The sequence below is a fragment of the Sturnira hondurensis genome, unplaced genomic scaffold (genome assembly GCF_014824575.4).
Source record: "Sturnira hondurensis isolate 20B ecotype Veracruz unplaced genomic scaffold, ASM1482457v3 Scaffold0007222, whole genome shotgun sequence".
NCBI lineage: Eukaryota > Metazoa > Chordata > Mammalia > Chiroptera > Phyllostomidae > Sturnira > Sturnira hondurensis.
Window position 1 is genome coordinate 2,315,796 of NW_028079853.1, and position 18,643 is coordinate 2,334,438.

An 18,643-nucleotide genomic window follows, 5' to 3' on the forward strand; every position below is an offset into this window, starting at 1 on the left:
CTTGAGAGGAAAGTCGCCCCCACACCGGACTCTTTTAGTTTTAAACTTCTGGAAAATTTTATCTTCCCTGGATTCCTGTTTTGTCATGGAATCCAATTCTTCGTCAGGTGCTTCGGCATGCTCCCTATAATCTCCAATTCATCTTTTCTGAAACTTCAGGTGTAGTCTTATCTTCTGTTTCTATTACTATTTCCAGTTCTGGAAAAAGGAAGTTGTGGTCTGGAACTGTGCTGGGCAAATTATCTGCCTGTCTACAGGTCTGCTTATGTCTTGCACTCCAGTCCAGAGTCTTGTGCTCCTTACTGCAGTAATTCCCTTGTTGACACCCAGAACACGTCTTGGGGCCTAAAGAGCCACACGCCCTGCAGAGATGAGGCCCAGACTTGAGCTGGAGGTGCACAGGTTCTTCCGTCTCTGGGGGAGGATCTTCAGCAGACGGCTCATAAGAGTAAAAGTCATTTTCCCTGGGTAGCTGATTTCTAAAACCTGGCAGGCCTACCCCGGAGCTGCAGCAGGAGAGGAAACGGTCAAGGTGGAAGGCTGGAAGGCGCAGGCGCGGTAGGCGCGGCCGGAGAGTCGCGCAAAGGCTGCAACAAGAAGGCCAGCGGGTGGCTCCATCGCTTGCAGGCGGGCCCCTGTGGCTTGACCTCGACCATCCGCGTGGGCGGTCTTGGCGGTCCTTCCTGCTACTGACCTTGCGGGCGAACTGCGGGCTGCGCAGCCGCCAAGCGAGCACCGCCTCCATGACACCCAGTGTCGCCGCCGCGGCGCGCCCGGGGAGCGCAGCTCCGGGCCTGCACTACTCGGCTGGGAGTAAAATATTTCTAATTAGAGGTCTGGAGAAGACAGGCAGAATGTAGTTGAAGAGTAGTTTAAATATAGTATCTAAGAATTTTCAAGAATGGGTTATATCCAATACTTAGATTCTGGAGGCCTATTAAACCCGCAAAGAGGAGAGAGAAAGAGAGAGCGCTAATCCTCATCTAGAGGATTAATTTGAATGTTCACCTGTCGTGAACACTAAAGTGCTCACTGGCTATTACTTAGTCACATGCCATCCTTAACTTCAAAGCAGGGAAAGAAGTAAGTCTGTATGGTAGATTAAAGATGGCTACAATTTTTTTTTTTGTTCCTTTTCCCATTGAGAAGAAGAGACAGTGAGAGCCACTTGAGAGTTCTTGTTTGTACTCACGGACTTCAGTTTGCCTTGGCAGAGTTGTTTATCAGCACTCTTCCCTGCTTCACACCTAGCCCTCCTTCCCGGTGGCGGCCAGCCCTGCTGACCTGCAGCACCTTCAGACCTACCACTAGAAGCACAAGTAAAGAGCAGTCTTCACCATCTCTCAGTTTTATAAGTTCTAGCACCGTTAGTAGATCTCTTATCATTCGTTGAGTTCAGCCTCCCTGACCAAGCCCTAATTGATAGTCTTGGTTTTGGATGGGCCAGGAGCCTAAGTGAGATTTTGGAATTTTGTTATGAAAGAAGATATAACTACTAGGGGTCAACTATTGTTGGTCTTTGCCACATGCAGTTTCCAAATTTTAAAAAAAGTGTTTTTTTTCACTGTCCCCATTCACCACTTTACTCCTTTATGTTACTTTCTTGGCTCATGTAGGAACAGAAGTGTATAAATAGAAACAAATTAATGTACCACCTAACAGCTAGGCAGACATAAATTAAAATGCTATGATCAGCTGAATTGTGCCAAAGAACTTTCAGTTTTTAAAAAAAATCACCCCTGACCTCTCTCTTTCCCTTGCACCCTACATTGAATTTGTAAGCAACCTACTTTCAATACAAAATCTGATTCAGTACACTATCAGATACACAACCTGATCATTTTCATCATTTTCACTGTTACCAAAAAGCTACCAACATTTATTTAATGGAGGATGGCAGTAGTTTTATAACTCATTTCCTTTGTTCTGCTTTTGCTCCTTTACATTACTTTTTTTCTCCACACAAGACCCAGGACATCTTATAATGTAATTGATATTGGGTTGGCCAAAAAGTTTATTTAGGTTTTTCTGTAAAATAAAAGACAAACCTTTCATTTTCACCAATAAGTTTATTGATTTGGATGTTTTGAGTATGTTGGCTGTCTCCTGCTATTGGCTTCTAGTGGGTAGAGGCCAGGGGTGCTGCTAAACATCTTCCAATGTATAAGACAGCCCCACAGCAAAGGGTTATTTGGCCAAAATGTCGGTAGTATCAAAGAACTTAGCAAATCACTCTTGACATGTTCAATCAGTCACAGCACCTTCACCATACACTGTGCAAATCTTTTATTGCATTTCAGTTGCATTTTTACCTTTCTTGAAATAATAAAGCACAATACACCGAAAATGTTGCGTATTTTCTCCTATCTTCAACATGGCTGCACAAAAATTCACCCATTTTGGTAAGTTTTTTGTAAATGCATGCTGCTATGACAGCTGTCACAATACAATCTAACAAAATTGTTTCAAATGAGGTTAAAGACTAAGTACAACTAGAGCCACCGTACGAAAAAAACTAAAAGAAGTTTTTGGCCAAACCAGTACATGTTTTTTTTTCTTGCTCTCCAGTGCTTTGGCAATGTCTAAAGAATAAAAGCCAAATTCCATGGCTTGTACTGCAGTTGATGAGATGCTCATGACTTGCTGAACTAAGAGAAACACTCTTGCTTTGCTCTTGTAGGTGATGTGATATAGGAGAGGAGGATGTGTATGCCCTTGTCCTTCAGGTTGTCACGGATATAACCCAGGATATGCACACCATCAAAACAGGCAGTGAAGATGTGATCTTTGTAAATAGGTCCCATTTTAAAAAGGAAAAAGATAGAATTTTGAGATGTATTTATATACCAATTCATTCTCAGAAGATTGTCTAGTATATATTAAAATCATGCTTTGGAACACCTATGAGTCACTTTAATGGCCATTTTGTTAACATAAAAACTACAGTTAAGTGTAAGGTTTCCTTTATCATCATAATTTTTTCTATAGAGATTCTGAGTCTATTAAAAGTAAAATTTTGCATTCTATTATATATGAGTATATTTGCATTCTATTATATATGAGCATAAATATAAACTCATATATAATAGAAAGGGAAGGAGAGGGAAATGAATACATGCAAATGAGGAGAAAATTAGGGAAAGAGGTACTGGTGAAATGGAAAAAGAAGACAGGAGCAAAAATTCATCCCTGACCAGGCCTTGTACCCTGTCTCTCCACCCTAACAACTGGCTACAGCAAATCCCTTCCCATTTTTCATTCGATGCTGCTGGTTTGAGGAAGATTTTGTCCAGATAATAAAGGAGTAGGGTTGAGGGTATCAAAGAAAAAAAAAGAGTAACATCTAGAGAAATTCTCTGAATCAGTAAGGGCTGATCTAAAATCTTTGCACTCAAAGACCTAAATGGCAGACTTGGAGTGATTGCTCTGATGTGATCTGACCCCAAGCAAGTAGAATGGTGTTCTATCAGGACTCCTTTTGATGCCTTTTCCCTAGGCAGAGTACTCACTCCTTCTCCATCTAATCAAAGGCTATTTCTACTCTAAAACCCGCATCTTTAGGATTCCCAGGCTTACTACTCATCCGTCTTCCCTGTTGTATCTGCCTGGGGTTTACTACACAGGCAATTGGCCATATTACCCCGTGAAGAGTGGGGAAACAAGTCTTTATGTAAATTTGGAAGTTACAAGTGTGTGTTCATACGTGTTTAATTAGTTCAGTCTCTCTCAGGCATTCATTGTTTAGTTTTCCACCTTTAAGTTAGCTTTCTGATGCTTTAACCTTTGAAGTTTGAAGGTTATTTGAAGTTATTTCAGTTTTGCTTCCATCCCTACCATAAGTCAGCTATTTCAACTAGTTCTTTGGGTCATTGTGAAGAAACAGTTTCTTTCCAGAGCTCCTTGTTAATTTAAGCCTCTTATTTTAAATTTTTACAGTGAAGCCACCTGAATTCAAGTCTACCTTATTCTTTCCAGGGGTGTCAAACTTATTTTTACCGGGGGCCACATCAGCCTCACGGTTGCCTTCAAAGGGCCGAATGTAATTTCAACTCCTTAACAGTTAAACAGTTAAAGAGTTACATTTATAAAGTCTTAAAATTACATTAGGCCCTTTGAAGGCAACTATGAGGCTGATGCAGCCCCACTGAAAATGAGTTTGACACCCCTGCATTAGAGCCAAAGTTTTCTATAGTGATCTCTGCTGACCCCTGGTGGTCTAGAGTGTGGATTTTAATGAATTATGTATTCTGGGAGATAGCAGTCTGGGTTTCCTAACTGGATGAAAAGTAAGATCTAAAATCCCCAAAACCCAAGAAGGGCAATACCCTCAGTAAGTAAAATAGAGAAATGCTGTTCTTCAGATTGAGATGATGAGGCTGGAAGCCTGTTCAAAGCTGGCTCTGGGTGTCTCATATTATTCTATACTTATGTATCTTAAAAAAAAAAGTTAACCCAGAGATCAAGTTTAAAGCAGTTCAGAATTAGTACATCTCCAAGGTCACACTGGCAAAAAATATGTGCACATATACTCAGACACAAAAGACACCTGGGAAATACTTCTGCTGTATTAGTATTAATTATTACAGTAGCTGTTAACATAAAAATTCTTCAATATTTTTGAGAAGTATCCTCCTCTATCTTCTAAGAGTTTAAAAAATTAGAAACAGGTGTTTTTTTTAATTTATTTTTAAAATTTTATTTATTTATTTATCTTTAGTGGGGAAGGAGAGAGGGAGAGAAACATCAATGTATGGTTGCCTTTTGCGCGTCCCCTGCTGGTAGTTAGCCTGCAAGGAACCGGCCTGCAACCCAGGCATGTGCCCTGACTGGGAATTGAACCGTGATCGTCTGGTTCGCAGGCCCGCGCTCAATCCACTGAGCTACGCCAGCCAGGGCAGAAACAGGTGTTTAAAGTGTGAAATAAATTGTAAATTATAAAGTATCCTTTAGGCTTTTTATAGGATGACATAAACCACTATTTGTAATCCCTTCCTAATTATTTTCCTTACTTGATCATAGTTGACAAAATAAAAACAGAATAATGTCAAAGATTTCTTTGGTTTATTCTTTTCCCATCAAAATGTTGGATTTATATTGGGAGCAATACTAGAACATTTAAATATAATTTTCTTTGAATAGTACTTATTATGTGAAGGGCACTGTTCTAAGCACTTTACACATATTGACTTATTTAGTGCTCATGATAACCAAACAGGTTGTTACTATTATGATCCCCATTGTATAGGTGAAGAAAATGAAGCACAAATGAGTTAAGCAAGTGCCCAAGATCACTCACCTATTAAGTCTTTAAACCTGTACTGATTGGCTACAGAGTTGCACTGACCCCATGCTAATCTGCTTTTAAGAAAGTTTTTCTTCCATTACAATCTAAATTAGGACTCCTTTTATTTCTTTGATAGCACTCTGTTCCTTCTGCTTGAGCATTAATATAATTTAAAAGAATTAATTAGTTAACTAACTAGTTTAATGCCTGTCTCCTTCTCTAGATTCTTTCTCCTTAACAGTAGGAGCCATTTCATGTCATTTGCCTGCTCTATGCCCAGCGTCCCGTGCACAGCAGAAGGTCAAGAGTTCAGTGAGTGCACACAAAGTAACTGGGGAAAACGTTTCCTTTACAGAGTAATATCTCCATCTTGTGGAAATTCAGAATATTGTTGTTCAAAAAAATTGGAAAACATGGGGTAGGTTTTTACAAGAGTATTGACACTCCAGTGCTATTTCCCGGACTTGTATTAGAGTCTTTTTTTTTTATTGGATTGGTCCTTTTGAGATTTTTAGCATTGCCTCTTCAAGGTAGGCCTTTCACCTATAAGATTTGCTTGGTGCAACTAGGTACTTAACCAGCAACAGTTTATGTCCAGAGCTCCTTTGATTCTACTTTGCCAATAAGTGAAACACAGGTTCATTAATAAGGCCTTGGCTCACAATGATCACTCAGGTACATCCAGGGTTCCTCCCTTGAAGCGTTCATACAACCATCTAAGAGGTCCATCTGCCAGCAGTCCCCAACTACCCCTCAGTACCCACAGTGTGTGATGGCTAACGGGGACATCGTGTAAATAGACATAGCCTCTGTCCTACCATCATATGCTAGAAGAGAGGAGCAGATTGTAGTCCATTAGAATTCTTAGGTTTCACTCGTATGTTTTGCACACATAATGTGTAATGATTTTTTCAATATACCAGTGTGTTGAGAAGACTTACTTCCCTGATCTACCTATTCTGGACAGCTCATTAATGAGGTTAGCAAATCTTCTTATTCGAACAAGAAGTAGACATAAAGAAAATGTTTAGGCCGGCCTAATTATAAATGCAGATTATATATACGCAAAGTCCTTTTCCCTGTCTTTTTTTATCCTAGGTCTAACTCTGGTTCTCTGACACTAACCAACCACGGAGGCTGGAGGTCTAAGACGCTAGCAAGAGCCGCTCTTTCCTCACGATTCTATGGTTCTCAGGTAACTGTCATCACTGCGAACTCTATGGTTCCGGCTGGGCGGGGAGGCCCGAGTTTGAAGGCCTGGGCGGGAAGATGACGGCCACACCTGCCCCAGCGCACGGTTTCTCCCTAATGGAAGGACGTTGGGACTGTGGCTGTCCCTGAACAGCCGAGAGGAGCTCGAGATGAATCTTTCGCGCTGGAGAGGGAAACGGCGGCGTTCAACGTCAGGATCGGATTCCTTCTTGGGAAGCAGCAGTGATAGCAGTGATAGCAGTGACAGCAGTGACAGCAGTGACAGCCGTGACAACCACCTGCTCCCCTCCAGGCCGGTGCTGAGCCCGCCCCCCGGCCTAGGACGCAGCTTGAGGGAAGGCAGCCGCCCGTCGGCCTCAGCAGCAGGTATTCCCAGGCACTTTGGGGACAGCCGGCGAGGTGTGCAGATAGGAAGGTGACCTCATCACCAGGAGCTTGCTTGTTTGCAGGACCTGCTTGGTCGGTTTCTAGTCCCCTTCTCAGCTTGTGACTCGGGCCTGGTGCGGCAGGTCACTTTCTGTTCAGACACGAACTTGCTTCCAGTTTATGTTTAGTGACTGTCTGGTAGTAGCCTACAAATGGTTTCTGGGTCTTTACAGAAACAGCTTCCTAGTTGGCCAAATCGCATCGCATAATAGTGCCCAGTACTCCTTACAGATCCTTATCTTGGACGCGCTTTATGTCAGGTGTGGTTTATGTAGCCTCATTCCAACACAAGGGAATTCCAAAATACAGTGGATACCTACCTACCGAAGTCATCTTTAAATTAAATTCAACTAATATTTTTTTCTTTTTTCCTGAAAGGGGAATGCAAGCAAACCGATCCCAACGATCAAGTAGACAAACTGCTATTGGCAAATTGGGGACTTCCTACAGCGGTTCTGGAGACATACCACAGTTTGGGTGTAAAAAAGATGTTTAAATGGCAGGCAGAATGTCTTTTGCTTGGACAAGTCCTGGAAGGAAAGAATTTAGTCTATTCAGGTATTCAAATTTGGGCAAATTAATTTCTCTCTTTTAAAGATATTATTAATGTAAATAATACTCTATTGAGGTAGTTATGATTTTTTAAAGGTGGTTGAGACAGTGCTTGACAACTAGAGAAAGTCTTAAAAATATATATGAGAAGTGGAGTCTCATTATAAAGAGCATATTTAAATTACGCACAATCCATTATATGGCTGGATGGGGGGAAGGGAAGAAAAGCACACAACTTAAAGAGTACTGTTCTGTTTGCCACTCCCCTCAACAAACATATGTCCCAGAGTGAGTGTGCAGTGGGAGACATAATCTGCTCTTCCTCCAGTCTATTTCAGTTGCTCTTCAGGGTGTGAACATTATAAATTATATGTTTATAAACTGACTTGCTTGTATAGGATTGCATACACAAAACCATATGTAATATACTTTATAGGAAATTTATATGGGCTGTCAAGGGCAACTCTGACATGCATACTTTTAAACCTTTTTAATTCTACTGATGTTAGAAGCTAATTAATTGGTAAGATGCCCTTCCTTTGTGTTAGTTTTCTCTGAAATTGTGAGTCATCCAGATTTTTTTTATGGCTGCAAAAATTAGACGCTTATCAGTAGGTATGAGCTCAGGCTGTGGAGTCGGACTGGTTGGGTTTGAAAACTGTCTGTACGGTGTATTGGCTGTGTAAGCTTGCAGATCACTAGAGAGAGAGCATGACTGAGCATTTAGAACCATTTTGTGCATATAGGAAGGAGACTTGATGTGGGATGGTGAACATCTACATGTCGTTATACAAATGATGTATCATAGAACTGTACACTGGAAACCTACATAATTTTATTTACCAATATCAACCCTATAAATTCAATAAAAAAGAAAAGAAGAAGAAAGTATGCAGAAAATGCTAACTTGTGGTAATTAGTGGTAGTGGTAGAATGGTCTGACCATTTCAAATACTTAAACCAAAATTTGGGTGTCATTTGTAACTCTAGTCACCAATTATTGTCAATTAATCACCAAGTCCAGGGTCTGTAACTTCCAATATCTTGATTCTGGTTTCTTCTCTCTGTTTCTAGGTCCATTACCTAGTTTGCTAACTTTCTTCTATTATCTCCCTTTTAGATTATGCTATTATCTTTCTTCTTGATTATGCAATAGCCTTGTAAGTAGTTTATTTTTTCTCTCCGCTCCTGTTCTGCTCCAGCCTTCAAAGTGATCTTTATAAAGTACAAATACAATCTTGTCACTCCTTTTCATAAGACTTACTTGTCTCTCTGAATTCCTTTCAGTATGAATCCTAAATTCCTTACATGATGGGTTTATAACACTCTTTTTTATGTGGCACATTCATATCTTTTTTTCACTCCCCTACTTGTTTTATATTTTAGGTTTGCTAAGTAACTTAACTGCCATCTAAACACACCAGGCTTTCTTCCAGGTGTTTGAACATACAGTTTCTTTTGCTTGGCATTGCTTGCCTGTTCCCTTCTGTCTTCCTTTTCATAATTTCTGTTTCATTTCCATAAACTCCCTTATAGCTCCTCTCCATCAACTTGCATCATAGCTCCTATTACAATATAATAAAGTTATTCATCTGCTTCCTCAGAGAAGGGCTTTTAGCTATTTAGTACTTAAAGGAAAGGATCTTTCAAGTACAAGCTAGGTCAGCAATGATATTTGTCATTTATTATTGATATAAAGATTTGTTTAATAATTCCCTATTTTCAGTGTGAGATTTCAGAGAGCTAGCTTCTTTTTTCTTTTATTGATTTAATCTTTATTGTACTTTTTTCCATCACCACTTAGTCCCCTTATACTCCACTCCTACCATGTTGTCCATGTCCATGAGTCCTTTTTTCCTGTTTTCTCAATTCCTCTACCCACCCTCCCTACACTCCTCACTGCCCACTAGCTATCGTCCTGCTAGAGAGCTAGTTTAAAGTTGGGGCATTTGGCCCTGGCCAGGTAGTTGAGTTGGTTAAAGCATTGCCTGATATGCCAAGATTGCATGTTTTACCCCCCCATCATGGCACATACAAGAATCAACCAATGAATGCATAAATAAGTGAACCAACAAATCAAGGTTTCTCTCTCTCTTTTTCTCTCTCTCTAAAATCACTAAAAAATAAAAAAATTAAAAAGGAAAAAAAATAAAGTTGGGCATTTAAGTGTATAAAGATTTCAAATACTTTTGGGCCTTCATGTTATGATAGTTTTAGGTTCTGTAGTTACTGGATATGGTTTAAAACATTTATTAATGTAGTATATCAAGTATTATTTCTTTTTGTGAACCTTGTGGAATAATATGTTTCAGCTCCTACAAGTGCCGGAAAGACTCTTGTTGCCGAGCTACTTATTTTGAAGCGGGTTTTGGAAATGCGGAAGAAAGCTCTGTTCATTCTGCCCTTTGTCTCTGTGGCTAAAGAGAAGAAATACTATCTCCAGGTAATGTTCTTACACTAATTTTGAAATTTGTGATAGAGCCTGTTATTAGCAGCTGTAGCTTTACTCATTTGAAACAATTATAAAAGCAAGTCAGATTTGCATCCCAAGGTAGCTTTGGCTACATTTATGAAGGGAAACTTTTGTATTATTGCATGAAGGAGAACGGGCCATCAAATTAGAAAAGTAATTGGTGAACAGTGTGTTAAAATTGATAAACTTTCCCTCAGGAAGTAAACAGAATACTCCTACTATATAAATGTGCAAATTAAGATCAGTGTTTTGACTGAAAAGTAGGACTAAACTGAGCATGGGAAGGAAAGAGTGTTTCAGGAAGCATATCCTGTCCTAACTGAGGGCTGTTTGAGAACATGTCAGGGATGAAGAACAAGAGCCATTAGTGCGTATGCAAAGCTCCAGGCCTGTGGTCAGTTCCTCTGTTGTGCAAAAATGAAAAACATTTTTCATTTGTATGATGCTCACTGGTTTTTAAGGCATTTTTACAAATACAGTGTTTCATTAAATAGAATGAATTTATTATTGTGATTTCTGCAGTGAAAAAATGTGCTGTTGGATGGCAAGATTATTGTATTGGTAGTCCAAAAAAATCTGTGTTCTAGTCCCAGCTTTGCTGCCAACTGTATCTTCAGGTTAGGCACATAATTTGCTGGGCCTCATTTTTTTTCATTGGTCAAATAAAGATGTTAACCCTAGTACTGTGTGGGTTAACTCAACAAACACTCAGAAGTATTTTACTAAACGGAAAGTCCTAAAGTCCTATGGTTCTGTAAATCTTTTAAACAGTTATTTCAGAGGCCAAACCTGGAGGCCATGGTAATATCCTCTAAACTTAGACCAAAGTAACAAAATGATGAAAGGATCCTTTTTATTGAGAAGGTATGTTAGTTAAAAGTTCAACTAAAAAAATTAACATCGAAGTCTCACTGCATTTGAATTTTGAAAACTGTCTTATTATGTAAAACGGTGAGATAATGAGTAATTTTCTCATGAAGTAAAAATTTGTTTTTTAAAGTGTTACATTAACATTAAAGAAAGCTAGTGTCTTATTTTTTGTTAGATTAAAAGTATTAGTGCTTGTGGTAGTTTTTCTCCAATTTTAATTTCTATAAATAGCTCTTAGAACTATGATTGGAAAATGCTGTCATTAAATGGCATAGTTAATTTTATTTGACTCTGTACTGAGTTTTTTCAATTTTAAGCATTATTTATTTTTTTAGTATGTGATTTTAGAAAGAACCAGTGTGTCCTGTCCAGGAATGTCTAACAGTAATCTGATAATTATTTATGTTAGAAACTTATGTCTATGTTCTGGGATAGAACCAATTTACCATTCATGAATATCAAATGTTTTCACCAGTCTTGTTCCTTCTTACTCAATCAGAGTCTGTTCCAGGAAGTAGGAATAAAAGTAGATGGTTATATGGGCAGTATCTCTCCAAAACGGCATTTCAGTTCCTTGGATATTGCTGTCTGCACAATTGAGAGAGCCAATGGTCTGATCAATCGTCTCATAGAAGAAAATAAGATGGATCTATTAGGTGAGAAAATATTTCCTACTGCTATTTTTCGATGGAATGGATTGGAGCTGTTGTGATTTGTATATATCCCATGCTTTCTTCTGTAGTTTGTCACCTCTTTTTGGAGTGAGTATTGACATCTGACTGTTAGGAACTCCGGGTCCATGGGGAAAATTTTTGTGTCCTCCTGCTGTTATTGATTGTGCTTCCTTGTATTTTTACCCTTTGCAAAACATAGAGGATATCCTTGGGCCCTCAAGTCATTTCTCATTGCTTCTTTCCTGTCTAAACTTTACCTGGAATAGAAGGAAGCAAGGCGGGGCTGGATCTGCCATCTCTGCAGTTAGTGTATGTGTGTATTCCTTATATTCTGGTGTTGTGATATCTAGAATAGGCCTGTGCCCAGAGGCTACCTTTTAGCAGGGGCTATAGAAATTGACACTTTATTTGAACTTGGGACTCTAGGAAGATTTTCTACCTTAACGCTTCCCCTGCCTCACCTTAGGAAAGGCCCCTATTTTGAGGTACCAATAAGAAGAAAATGGTTGTAGCAGCAATAGTACATCAAAATATCAGTTAGCTACTAATTGAGATCCTGGTGAACTTAAATGATAAAGTCACGGTAGGGTAGCAATGGGGAAATCAGAAACCAGAGACATGTGCTATGCTGTATAAAGCTTGGAGAGAAAAATCACATTTACCAATTTGTGTCAGAATTGTTATTTCTTGTTGCCCCATTGGCCTTTAAATATCTTGGGGGCTGCAATAGAATCTTATTAAGTGTTATATCCAATATACCTAGCACAGTGCCTGGCATACTAGGTGGAATAAATGTTTTTGGATGAGTGAGTGAATAAGTACTAAAATAACTCATCAAACAGTATAATTTGGAGATAGCTTACTCATGAGGAAAAGGAGTGCCATGTGTCAGGAAATAGTCTAAAAGATCTCAATTTTTAAAAAACTGTAATTTATTGTTTATGCTTTTACAGCAGCCCCAATTTCCCCCCTTTGCCTCCTTCCATGTAGCACCCCCTATTCCATCAGGCAATCCCCACACCAATCCCCACACCGTTGTTCATGTCCATGGGTCATGTGTATAAGCTCTTTGGCTTCTCCATTTCCTGTACTGTCCTTTATATCCCCATAGCTATTCTGTAACTACCTATTTGTACTTCTTAATTCCCTCACTTTGTTGCCTATTCTACACTCCCTCCTCCCATCTGGCAACCATCAATATGGTCTCTGTATCCATGATTCTGTCTCTGTTGTTCCTGTTTGCTTAGTTTGTTTTTTAGAGTCAATTGCTGATATTTATTTACTGCCATTTTTTGTTCATAGTTTTGGTCTGTTTCTTTTTCTTAAATAAGTCCCTTTAACACTTCATATAATAATGGTTTGGTGTTGATGAACTCTTTTAGTTCTTTCTTGTCTGGAAAGCTCTTGAACTGCACTTTGGTTCTAAATGATGTCTTTGCTGGGTAGAGCAGTCTTGGCAGTAGGTCCTTGCTTTTCATGAGTTTGAATATTTCTTGCTAATCCCTCCTTGCCTGCCACATTTCTTTTGAGAAATCCGCTGAAAGTCTTATGGGAACTCCCTGTATGTAACTAACTGCTTTTATTTTGCTGCTTTTAAGATTCTCACTTTATCTTTAGCGTTTGGCATTATAATTATGGTGTATCTTGGAGGGGGGTCTCTTTGCATCCATCTTGTATGGAACTCTCTGTGCTTCCTGGACTTGCATATCTGTTTCCTTTGCCAAATTAGGGAAGTTTTCTTTCATTATTTTTTCAGATAGGTTTCCAATTTCTTTTTTTTTTAAATATATTTTATTGATTATACCATTACAGTTGTTCTATTCCCCCCCTTCATTCCCCTCNACCCCTATGAAGTGAATGTTGGAATGCTTGAAGTTGTCCCAGAGGCTGCTTACACTATCCTCTTTTTGGGGGATTATTTTTTTTCTTGTTCTGACTGGTTGTTTTTTTCTTTCTTATGTTCCAAATTATTGATTGGATTATTAGCTTTATTCACTCTATTGTTGTTTCCCTGTAAAGGTTCTTTATTTCAGTTAGTGTTTTTGACTGCATCTTTTTATGCTGCTGAGGTTCTTACTGAGTTCCTTGAGCATCCTTGTAACCAGTGTTTTGAACTCTGCATCTGATAAATTGCTTATCTCCATTTTGTTTAGCTCTTTTTCTGGAGTTTTGATCTGTTTTTTCATTTGGGCCGTGTTTTTTTGTCTCATTTTTGGAAGTCTCCCTGTGTTTGTTTCTATGTATTAGGTAGAGCTACTATAATTCCGTATCTTGGTAGTGTGGCCTAATGTAGTAGGTGTCCTGTAGAATCCAGTGGCACAGCCTCCCCTAACACCCAAGATGGGTACTCCAGGTGTGCCCTTTGTGTGGACTGAGTACACCTTCCTCTTGTAGTTGAGCCTTGGTTGCTGTAGGCAGATTAATGGGAGGGATTTACCCAGGCCAGTCAGCTGCAAGGAATGTCTGTTACCACTGACCACCAAACTCTACCTTTTGTGGGGAATCAGCTGTGCAGGGGCAGATTCTCCAACGTGATGTGTAGCTGTTCACTGGGTAGGCTGGCTCTGGGGTTTCCCAGGTTGTGCAGGCCAAGGTTGGCCCTTACCTGTGTTTTACCCCAGGGCCACCCTGCCTGAGTTATAAAGCAACCTGAGATGGCAGGTACTTGAGCTGAGCTTGGCAATTCCTGGGCAAAACTAAGCTGTGAATCTAGGCTGCTGCCGCTAGTATTGGGCCTGGAGCCACTTAGCAACAGGTATTGGGGTTGTGAACTCACCGAAGGCCAGTTGTTGCTTGTTTGAAAGGATTTAAGAATTTGTGAAGCATGAGCCAAGAGCAGCTATTGGCTCATGCTTCCTCTCATAAGGAAGAACCACTGTTAAGAGCTATAAATTGCATGGGATGGAGCCTCCAGGGCAGGATGGATCTCCAGGGCAGGGCAAATAGTGTTAGCCAGGTTGATGGAATCTCAGATATGGCACCCACCTACTAGTTCTGTGGCTCTGTTTGCAGAGGATTCAGAAAAGAGACAATGGCCTCTGCTCACCTTGATACCAGGCAGTTCAGTTTCTCCCAGTATGCCACTGGTGCTTTTCAAGCTGGTACCCCAGTTCCAGAGCTCCTCTAGAGGGAGTGTCTGAGTAAGTCCATGGGTGGGTTGTTTAAGAGGAACTGCTTGGGACTCCTGAAGTTTCTTCCTCTGACTTAATACCCATTGTTTTTTAGCAGTCAGAAATTATGGGGGCTTATCTTCCTGTCACTGGGTTCCTGGGCTGGGGGCGTCTAGTGTGTGGTGGCACCCCTCACTCTTGAGATATCCCTCTTGAATTTTGATCCAGCACAGGTGGATGTGGGACCAGTCCTTTCCATGGCTCTGCACCCCCCCCCCCAGTCTGGGTGGATGTGGTTTCTTTAATTCCGTAGTTGTCAGACTTCCATTCAACTTGATTTCTGACAGTTTTGAGTATAATATACATATTCTATATTTTGGTTGTAATTTTGATGTGGGTGTTTGAGGAGGTGAGCCATGTTTATCTAGGCAACCATCCTGATCAAAGTTTTTTAAAAGATCTTGATTTTGCCCTGGCTGGTGTAGCTCAGTGGATTAAGTGCGGGCCTGCGAACCACACGATTGCGGTTCGATTCCCAGTCAGGGCACATGCCTGGGTTGCAGGCCAGTTCCCAGCAGGGAACTCACAAGAGGCAACCATACATTGATGTTTCTCTTCCTCTCTCCTTCCCTTCCCCTCTAAAGATAAATAAATAAAATCTTTAAAAAAAAGATCTTGATTTTGATGGGAAGAATTTGTTGGGTAGACACATGGAAACTATGACGTTATGAAAACATTTAACTGAATAAGGCATTGGTTGATACTAAATTTTTAGTAATTCTTAGCATTATTCCAAATACATACACTGGTTTGATTCTCCAAGCAGTGGCGAAGGGGATTTTGATCATATTTATGCTTTGTAGTAGGGTGACTCCCTAACCTATCATAATCAAAAAGAAATATCCCTTAAAATCATTTCTCTCATCTTGATCTGGTTCTGTTTTTCTTAGCCTATTTCTAACATCAGTGTGGTTGCCCTGGTTGTTTTTCGCATAGAAAACTTAGCATACTGAATAACTGTCATAGATGCTTTTGATATCTCATTGTAACTATATTTCTACAAAGTTACCAATTAGTGTTTAAGTAATAAGAGGAGTTTTCCCTGAAATAGCCCTGACTTTAGCTAGTGGTTGATTTTTAGATCCAGAATACATTGTAGTATTCTGGATCAGAGAGGATCACTGTGGTATCTGAAGTATCTTGAAAAAGAATTGTCCATTATGCGGAATCTGCTTTTTCTATGATTAGAAATTTGCATGACTTACTATATATTTTAATGGTAGCTACTGATTGTTTAAGATATAAGATATTGAGTCCTTAAAATTCTTTTTGGATTTGCGAAATTCTGTGAAAGCTAGTATCTGGAAAATCTCTTTAGGAATTGTGGTTGTGGATGAACTGCATATGCTGGGAGACTCTCACCGGGGGTATCTGCTGGAACTCTTGCTGACCAAGATTTGCTATGTTACTCAGAAGTCAGCATCTCGGTGAGTACATGAAACAACTACACTCCTGAGATTCTAAACAATGTTGAAAAAGTATGTACAAAAATGAGTCCCTGGCTGGGTAGCTCAGTCAGTGCATCTTCCTGATATGCCAAGGTTGCAGGTTCAATTCCCGGTCAGGGCACATAAAAGAAGCAACCAATGAATGCATAAATAAGTGGAACAATAAATCAATGCTTGTCACTCTCTCTCCTCTCTCTTTCTCTCTCAAATCAACCAATAAAAATGATGAATAATACATATGAATCACATAAATTAAAGGAGAGTAGTATTTACTTATTATAAACTCAAATATAGTAGTTCATTTTTGTTCCAAAACAACCACTTAAGACTTGAGAAATATTTTAGATTATTTTGTAAACATTCCTGAATTTCTGACTGCTGATCACTTTCATGATAGAGTAATAGTAATAGCTATTACTATTTTTCTGTGTCCTGTACAACCCGCGGTGGCAGAGTCGTGCCCACCCCCGCCCTGGGTCACCAAGGGCTGCCGTATGCTTCTGGTCTGGTCTCCAGGAGTGGAGGAGCTCCTCAGTGGCAAAGCTCCACAGTGGTGAGCCCCGCCCCACCCGGCCCACAGGCCCACCGGCCCACCGGGTGACCGTCCTACTGCAAGGTACTGGAGATCAGGCCAAGAGTAGGATAGAATTATTATCCAAGTTTTTGTTATTTCCAGTTACACACGCATCTTACTTAGGTAGTCAAGGCTAATTTTGAAAAGTAACATTTTTCTTTATTCCCTACTTTCCAAAGGCAAGTACTTTTAAGTTTCGTAGCTTTATAAACATTTTATTCACAGTGGTTATCTCTAAATGCAGCTACTTGAGTTTTCAGTTTTAATATTATATTTTGACTTCTTACTATGGAAAATGAAGACCTAGCTCTTTTTTATTTATTTACTCACCCCGCCCATTTTCTCCCCATCCCATCTCTCTTCATTCTCTTATTATCTTCCCGTTTGCCAAAAGCAGTTGTCATAATTTTGCTGAGATCAGGTTCAGTTACACCATTATGACTACATAAATGGCGCTGTCGGCTGAGCCCTGGAATGTATGATGATGACTCTTATTTTCTAAGTGACATTTTATTCTCTGAAATTAACTTGTCTTCTTTGTTTGGAGGCTTCTTCAATTAACTACTGACTCATCTCCAGCATCTCCCCTGCATAAATCTCCACCTAATAGGTTCCGATACATTTGATATTCCACAAAATTCATCTTCTTGAAGAAGTGTCTCTTAAAGTCTTCTGACTTGTTCCAATCTATGTAAAGGGTTAATCTACATTATATGCTGCATAGCAGTTTTCTTGGGATCTTTTCTTCTCATCATTCATTGTAGTAGGTTTTTGCTTAAGTCAGATCCCCCTTTTTGGGGATCTTGTGGCTCTTTCTTGATTTTCTTCCTCATTTTGGTTGGGGCATCTTTCAGGAATTTTCAGTTTATTTCAGTGTGCAGCTATTATGGGTATAAATTTTTAAAAAATTTGCATGTCAGAAAATGCCTTACAATTATTTGAGAGATTGTCCAGGTATAAAGTGAAGGTTAAAAATTTTTTCCTTTAGAGTTCTCAAGACATTTCTTTATTTTCTTGTAACTATTGAGAATTCCAATGCCATGCTAATCCTTTAATTCTTTGGATAATTTTTATTTTCTTTGACAGTTTTTAGGAGCTTCCTCAGTATTGTGAAATTTCACATTGATGTGTCTTCATTTTGGTTTATTTTCATTGATGTGCTGGATACACTCAAAGATTTTTTCAATCTGAGAGCTCTTGTCTCTTAATTTAGGGAGATTTCAACACATCTCTTGCAGTATGTTAAAAAATGTAGATAATCATCTGTATTACAAATCAGGAGGCATATAACTAATTCAATTAGCAAATTTGACCTTAATGCGTGAATGTAGAACAAGTTCCAAGTATAAGCATAATATATATATTTTTTCAGTTATACATGGAACATTTCAAAAAATATTTACCATATACTGGGTCATAAAGAAATGTAGTTTAAAGGATTTAAATGGTTTAAAATACATTTTCTAACAATAGTGGAGTTAAGCTAGAAATAAATATAAGAAAAGCGTAATTAGAAAATGTCCATGTGTTTGGAAATTTATTAACAAATTTCTTAATTTGTTAAGAAACAAATTTTGATCTATTCTGAGTCAAAAAAGTAATCACAATAGAAACTGGAAGATAGATTGAACTGAAAGTATAATAAAAATATTTCCCCCCAAAACTTGTAGCCCTGGCTGGTGTGGCTCAGTGGATTGAGCACCAGACTGTGAACCAAAGAGTCATAGGTTCAATTTCTAGCCAGGGCACATGCCTGGGTTGCAGGTGAGGTCCCCAGTAAGGGGCGTGCAAGAGGCAACCACATATTGATGTTTCTCTCCCTCTCTTTCTCCTTCTCTTCCCCTCTCTCTAAAAATAAATAAATAAATAAAATCTTTTAAAAACTTGTAAAATGTAGCAAAATATGTTTTTAAAGGGAAATTGATTGTATAAAATGTATATATTTTAAGAGAGACTAAAA

The 18,643-nt window shown here is 39.2% G+C and overlaps 1 protein-coding gene across 3 annotated transcripts in view; it reads left to right on the forward strand.

Moving 5' to 3' along the window:
- The first annotated feature begins 6,533 nt into the window (after positions 1-6,533).
- Positions 6,534-18,643, forward strand: part of POLQ (DNA polymerase theta) — a 148,036-nt gene continuing 135,926 nt past the window's right edge. For 2 of the 3 annotated variants that reach the window (XM_037051537.1, XM_037051539.1), the window contains exons 1-5: positions 6,534-6,862; positions 7,301-7,480; positions 9,787-9,917; positions 11,317-11,473; positions 15,980-16,088. In XM_037051537.1, coding sequence (XP_036907432.1) covers positions 6,646-6,862; positions 7,301-7,480; positions 9,787-9,917; positions 11,317-11,473; positions 15,980-16,088 — 794 coding nt within the window. In that variant the 5' untranslated portion in view covers positions 6,534-6,645. Of the gene's footprint in view, positions 6,863-6,931; positions 7,183-7,300; positions 7,481-9,786; positions 9,918-11,316; positions 11,474-15,979; positions 16,089-18,643 lie in introns of those variants that run through there. The other variant, XM_037051538.1, reaches the window with a different exon arrangement.